This window comes from Sycon ciliatum, chromosome 7 (genome assembly GCF_964019385.1).
Source record: "Sycon ciliatum chromosome 7, ocSycCili1.1, whole genome shotgun sequence".
In the NCBI taxonomy this organism is placed as follows: Eukaryota; Metazoa; Porifera; class Calcarea; order Leucosolenida; family Sycettidae; genus Sycon; species Sycon ciliatum.
The window spans coordinates 24,071,295-24,078,794 of NC_088649.1; the positions used below are offsets into that span (position 1 = coordinate 24,071,295).

Genomic DNA, 7,500 nt, shown 5'->3' on the forward strand with positions numbered 1-7,500 from the left:
GCACTACGTTGGCTGTGTGTAGGCGTGTGCGTGTGTGCATGTGATGGGAGGAGGGGATGAGTGGGGAGGTGGGGGTGCATGAGAATATACAGTGAGACTTCTGCATTGTTGGTTAGTCTCCGTCGTTTGTCTCTGGAGTCAAGCTTCATCTTCAGAATGCTGGATTTAACCATCATTCTTTTCTCGCCTTTTTTCTGTGTAGAAATTGCCGACTACTGTCCAATGATCAGCATGGACTATGGTGCAATGCGCTATGACCACAGCCGGAGGATCAGCACAGGAGCCACGCTGAAGTGCGAGGAAGGCTACCTGCCATCGCATGGGACCAGGTTTACATGCAAGGCTGGGAACGTGTCGCTGGGCCAGTGGAACGAGACCGCTAGATGTGTCGGTGAGTTTTACTGTGCTGGCCACCTCGTTTGAACGGGACGCATGGATCCATTTCCCCCGTCGTTCGGTTTTGCGGGGCAAGTCCACTTTTTAAAAAAAATACTATGTGCACACCCCTACCAAGTAATGGGGGTAATGAAAGAGACAAAAGAAAGGTTTTGCATTCCGAATTTCGGAATGTTTTTCGACTGTGCTTTTCCGAAAAAAGTGCGTGCCGAAAAACGGCATTTTCAGTGTTTTGCATTCCGAAAATCTTACTCGACTTCGTTTCCAAGGGTTGCCATGCAAAACAAAATGGACAGCGTCGAAGGCGCCAAAACCGAAAACTGTTTGCGTCCAGTTCTTGCAAATTCGGTTTTGAGGCGTGCTGGTCCAACAGCAGCAGCATGTGGTCTCTGACGGACTTCCTGGTGATACCAGCAAACTTTGGGTCAGACGAGGCTAGAACGTTTGCCGCGAACAAAGGGGTTGAGCACAAAATAGGAGTTGCCTGAGCAGGATCAAATCCATGTGCAGGTCAAACTGAATTTGGGTACGGTTCGAAGACGAGTACGGACTGATGGTGGACCGAGTGATCCAACGGCTGAAGATGAGGTTGGCGAACTACTGTCTTGTACTGTCAGTAGGCTCCATGGCAAAGGAAGATGTGAGAAGATCTAGTCAACATGGCGAGATCAGCGAGAGCAGCAAAAAAACAGCAAAAACCAAAACTACACACCTGGACAATTTTCAAATAATCAGCGAGAGCAGCAGAAAACAAAAATAAACACGTGAAAAATATTCAAATATGCGCTCCCAAACAGGAAAGAGCCGAAAATCCATTTTCGGAAAACCATGCACTTTCGCCACCACACTTCCGAAAGTTCGACTACTTTTTCGACTCCTGCCGCCACATTCCGAAAATAATTTAATTCCGAAATTCGGAATGCAAAACCTCTCTAAAGACAAACTACAAAGACAACAAAGGAGTAGTAGGTGCTGCAAGAGCTGTGCTGGTCAGGTGATACCACTACAATCGTACACACTGTGATACCAGCTCTACAAAAAATGGTCATGAACCGAGTTTGTAAGGTCGTACTCATAAATGTACTGGAATGGGTTGCACCTGTCAAAAATGGGGCAACTTGCCCTGCTGAAAGGTGACGGGCCGGGCATCTTCAATGCACACCTCCCATTGCATAGGAAGATATCATCTTTTCCCCTGATTCCGCAGTGTTTGACCCTGGATGCTCTTTTCCTTCGTGTTCTTTTTCTCCCTACAGTCAATACCAACTACTGCAACCACCATGGGACAGTCCCCAATGGTCAGGTCACCTATGATGTCGGCATGCATCACGGAGCCGTCTCCAACGTAACCTGCAACCATGGCTACCAGGCAGCTGACGGCGTATGGCTGTGGTGCGTGACATCAAAGCCGGGAAGAGGAGTGTGGAACTCGTCAGCAACCTGTCAGAGTAAGAGAAACGGGAGAAAAAAGTGTTTTGTAAGCGGAAGGGGAGGGTGGGGAGAGGAGGAAATGGGAGGGAGAGTAGGGAGAGTAGGGGAGAGAGGAGGGGGAGTACTCGAGTAGGGAGAGTAGGGAGAGGGGAAGGAGAGTAGGGAGAGTAGGGAGAGCCAAATTTTCAATTTTCCAAATTATCGGTTTCCTGTACCTCCAACGTTTTCCATTCGAGACTATGGCCTCCCCTGCGTTCAGTACACTCACTGTGTGGGACCTACGCCTCAACCTCGTGGAACGGGGACTTAGTCCCGCCGGCAAGAAAGCGGAGCTGCTTGTCCGGTTGATGCAATCCGAAGTCCTCTGAGACCCCCGCCGAGGCTGCCCGACAAACTGTCGAGGACAGGGAGACCCGCGAACCTACTATGCCTGTCGGCTCCGTGTGCGCGGCAATTGCGGTGCGGTTGGAGGTCGCCCTCTCCTTCCGCGCTGGCCAATGGTGAACTATCCACACATCATCCGGCAGACGTAGAGCATGGCCAAGCATGCACAAATGGGAATTCTCCACGGTTGTGAATATCGGCTCCTCAGTGCATCTCTTGTATAGCTGCTCATCGGAGATGCGGTTGGGGTATGTCACGCTTATCAGGTTCCAGTGAAGAGAGAAAGAAAAGAACAACAAGAAGACCAAAAATCACCAGCACTTGGACCAGGAAAAACACGTCGAACAAGGCATACAAAATGCCACTAGAGCAACCGATACCAGCTCATCGTGGCCGAAGCAGCTATTGCAGCGACAGCCGCCATGGAGCTGGCAGCGAAGAGAGAAAGATAAGAACAACAAGATTACCAAAATCACCAGCACTTGGGCCAGGAAAAAAACACATCGAGCAAAGCATACAAAATGCCGGCAGAGCAACCGATAACTTGATCTCTTTCCTACACTCCATGGCGGCTGTAGCTGCAATAAAAAGCTACAGCCGCCATGGAGTGTAGGAAAGAGATCACTAGTGAACACAAGAGAGAGATTGGATCACTAGTGAACATAAATTCGTGCAAACAGCAACTCGAACAAAGCAAAGAAAACAAGACCAGCTACGCCGACCTTATCGTTCCGGATTAGCACTCAGGTAAAAGTGCGACGTAAAACACACAAATACCGTACAATGCACTACACTTGTTATCGTAATATGTATGCAATCTAGCACATGTTGACAGAAGAATATCCACACAACAACCCTGAATACTTCGTAAATATTGCAACAGCTGTCAAATCAACATGAACTTAAACCAAAACGAGAGAGCTTGGAAGCTCAGGGCCCTACGCTATGCTTTTATGCTTTTTTGCCTAGCTCATCGTACATGTTATAAGAACTGAGGCAAAAGTATTTGCAGAATTTATTGCGGATTGTTATTTCTCTAATAATCATCTACTTTTGGTTTGCTCCTTCTTTTCTTTTTATCTCCTTATACTGTAAATCAACAAATTTTGGCCGATGAGAAATAGAAACCTCTCTATTAGAGAGGTTAAGATGCACGTTATTCCCGTAGCTATGCAGAAGACGTTACTTCAGTAACGTCTGGCGCTAGCCAGGGTCCACACAGCTTTAATTTGGTGTTTGTTTGTGTGTTTGTTTGTGTCACGCCTGGCGCTATCCGTATCTGACGGCATCTGACGGCAAAAAAGCATAGGATGTTATAAATTTTCAATTCTCCTTTTTTTTCCAGGCATATCCTGGGATTCGAACCCGCACTATCGCCCTACATGCATTCCCCCATACACTTCGCATTCATACCCATTCTTCCAAGTTGCTTTACGTTATTATCTTGCGTTTGAAAGCCCTATTTGAATATTGCGGGCAGCTGTATGTGGCCAGCTAGCTGTGTTTGATGGTACGGTATGGTACGGGAGACGGTGTCGTATTACCCTCGATCGTACCTGTCCCGTACCTATCCCCTACCGTACCGTGCCATCAAAGACGGCTGGCCACAATGCATATTCAAATAGGGCTTTCAAATGCAAGATCACAATGTGAAACAACTTGGAAGAATTAGTATGTATGCGAAGTGTATCGGGGGATGCATGCAGGGCGCGCGAAAGTGCGGGTTCGAATCCCAGGTTATGTCTTAAAAAAAAGGAATTTTTTAAAGAATTTATAACATCCCTATGCTTTTTTTTGTCTAGGTCATCAAGGCAAAAAAGCATAGCGTAGGGCCCTGAGCTTCCAAGCTCTCTCGTTTCCGACGTGACGCGCAATTTCACGTCAAATTTGAAATTGATCGGTATTTTTGCTCTCACATGCATCCATTGCTCAATCATGCATCATTTGCCTATATGACAAACTTTGGCCTGCGATTTACTTTGGCCGGTTGGTACCAAGCGGCGAAATCAGATAAATTAAATCGCCAGCGAAAATTAGTTGATTTTAATACAGTAATCGGATTTTCTGGCCTTTTGTAGTAATACATGTACATTGACCTGTTGAGCCAATGACGACGCCGAATGCATGGTTGCCTGTGGAGCACATTACATAACTTAGCAGTCTCCTAAAATACGTATCCTGTCCGACGGCAAAAGAGTCTGCAGATTTAGTTTTTCTGCGAGTCGACCGGATGTCTGCGACGCGAAAGTTCAGCTCGCGTTATTTGGCTCGCACGTCGAAAAATCAACGCGAGTGACCTGCTGCTCACGTGGAAATTTGGACATTACATAACTTTACAGTCTCCTATAATACGTATCCTGTCCGACGGCAAAAGAGGCTGCAGATTTAGTTTTTCTGCGCGTCGACGGGATGTCTGTCCTGACGTTCACTGGGACCGGCGCTGACTCTGCCGATCACGGGCGTTCTGGACTCGACGGGATGTCTATCCTGACGTTTCCTGGGACCGGCTTAGTCTCTGCCGATCACGGGCGTTCTGGACTCAACGGGATGTCTGTCCTGACGTTGCCTGGGACCGGCGGACTCTGCCGATCACGGGGGTTCTGGAGTCGACGGGATCTCTCTTCCGACGTTTCCTGTGACCGGCGCTGAATCGCTCGTTCACGCTTATTTTGGAGACGACGGGATCTCTCTTCCAAAGTACATGTATGTTTATGCTGACGCATCCTATCACCTATTCGGCGCCTATTCTAATTTAATTTCCTCCTCGTCTCCCTATTTCTTTCCAAATCTCCCTCTACATCAGGGAGTCGTATACATAATACGACGAATATTGGTACGGTACGGGACAGATACAGGAGCCCGCAAATATTGTGGACAGCTGTTATGTACAATCCTGTAGAGCCTTTGTAGTCACAGATACGGGACAGATACGGGACAGATACGGGACAGATACGGGATAGCTCCAGCCGTGACACAAACAAACAAACAAACAAACACACAAACACCAAATTAAAGCTGTGTGGACCCTGGCTAGCGCCAGACGTTACTGAAGTAACGTCTTCTGCATAGCTACGGGAATAAAGACGATATGTTTGTGTTATGGCTGTCTCGGAGCATGATCTGCCTAAAGCGTTACCGCTGCCCTGTCATTTCTTTTCCCTTGCTGCCAGAAATACCCGAGTACTGTCCCGTGCTGTCGATTGCCACCGGTACGCTCAGCAGCCAATCACAGCACCTGGATGCCGCGGTGACGATGGCTTGTCGTCACGGTTACGTGACGGCACACCCGCTGGTGTTCAAGTGCCTGAGCCATGACAGTGCACACGGACGTTGGAACGAAACTGCAGAATGTCTGCGTAAGTTGCTTCATCACTATTTTATGTAGTTGGGCGTTCTTTTGGCAGAACTGGCATGAATATAACTTCACTTTTCTGATCTGTGGCTGGCTTTATGTCGCTGCTGCAATTCCCCGGGCATTCTGCTTTTTTTGAACAAAGCATCCTAAGTATGTTAGTGCATGAATTCCAGGGGGATTGTATCTTTGGCTTCCAAAACGTGTCATACAAGTATATGGAAGAGCCCAGGAGTGATTTTAGCTGGAAGTGTCAATTTCTCGCCGTAGACTGGCACTCGGGTTTGCTCATTGCTTGCAAATGATTTTCCGGATAATTTTTTCTGTTTTGCTCAGTAATTACCGACTACTGCAACGGGCTGACGGTTACGCACGGATCAGTGTCACACAGCGCCGGCCCACGGCTAGGCGACGTTGCACTGCTCACCTGTGAGGAGGGCTATGTCCCGCAAACCGTCGCAGCCTTCACCTGTCTTGCGGCCAATGTGTCCAATGGTCAATGGAGTGACCAGCCTCGTTGTGTTTGTAAGTCCCCTTCATGGCGCGGTATTATTCAGGAGAGTTTGATTGTCTTGCTGCAGTGATTCTTTCAGGCAATGTTATGTCAGCCAATGTATCATGCCATATCACCACTACTACCACCACCACGGTCTCATCAACTGCAAATTCTGACCTGCATCTCCAACTTTTGGCCTTTGGACTTCGGTGATATTCTGATTAATATTACATCCCCAAGGGCCAAAAAGTTGAAGATTAGAGATCTTTGCAACCGCAGTCTCTAGGACTTTTTTATGAGATGGTGGTATTGGAAATGACGTATCTGTTCCTTAGTTGCTCTGGCCATGACAAAATGTATATCTACCATAGGTAATGTGTTGTATAGCTAGCATTGCATTTCTGTTCTTCTCCAATCCTCTTATAGCTTATGCTGGCGAACTACATTAGGTGTATTGGGTATTAGTATTAGGTGCGCACTCATATACCCAAGCTTTGCAACCAATGCAGTGTAGCATCCAATGTTGCAAAAATGTGTGGTGCGAGTGCGCACCTTTTTTAAAATGAGCACTCCCACCACAAAGCTACTACAGTCAGACCTCGTTTATCCGGTCCTCGTTTATCCGGTCCTCGTTTATCCGGTCCTCGTTTATCCGGTCCTCGTTTATCCGGATCCCTCGTCATCCGGAAGAAAATCGCTGGTTACCGATGTGCAGCATATGTTATGCATACAACATAACCGGACCTCGCTATCCGCATACCGCGTACCGGTGCATGATTTTGTGTACAAACTGGTTAAAATGTGTACAAAAAGCTTCGTCGTATCCGGTTGCATGTGGCTGGCTAGCGCTTGCAGAAGCTAGTATCAAGGAGTTGTACAAGCAAATGAGGTCCTTGGCCTGCTGGGTGTATGCGGACAGCACTCAGTTGCATGCACTTGTCATTTTTCTCGCTTGTTTTACATACTGGGCACGCTAGTTGTACTGCATAGGACCTGTCTACATGCATGTACGATGTCATTGCTTTTGACATGCCACATGCATATACAGTATGTGTGTTCAGTTATCCGGTTACCTCGCCTATCCGGATGTTTTTTTGGAAAACAGGTGTGTGCGGTTAAGCGAGGTCTGACTGTAATAGTACTATTCAGCAGTCTCCAAATCCCCAATTTAAAACGCATTCAGCGCTAAAGACGTATACACACGTCATTGAAAATGACATCCAGGCGCCGAGGACGTATAAATACTTCTTTTTTCAATGCCAAATAAGGAGTGCAGAGCCTGGGTGCCGTTACCTGTAGCCTTAAATGGGCTGAACTCACTTTGCCTTTCATCCTTGCCGTCTTCTCCCAGTGAATCACACGTACTGCAGTGAACATGGCCAGGTATCCAACGGTAGTTTGGTTTATAACAGACCACGGATACTGGGTAGCGTTGCTGACC

The 7,500-nt window shown here is 47.5% G+C and overlaps 1 protein-coding gene across 1 annotated transcript in view; it reads left to right on the forward strand.

Annotated features, from left to right (window-relative positions):
- Window positions 1-7,500, forward strand: part of LOC135821206 (uncharacterized) — a 64,752-nt gene that overhangs the window by 45,034 nt on the left and 12,218 nt on the right. The window contains exons 27-31 of the mRNA XM_065334270.1: window positions 203-391; window positions 1,653-1,844; window positions 5,382-5,567; window positions 5,900-6,088; window positions 7,411-7,500. The exon at window positions 7,411-7,500 is cut by the window's right edge and continues 102 nt beyond it. Coding sequence (XP_065190342.1) covers window positions 203-391; window positions 1,653-1,844; window positions 5,382-5,567; window positions 5,900-6,088; window positions 7,411-7,500 — 846 coding nt within the window. The remainder of the gene's footprint in view (window positions 1-202; window positions 392-1,652; window positions 1,845-5,381; window positions 5,568-5,899; window positions 6,089-7,410) is intronic.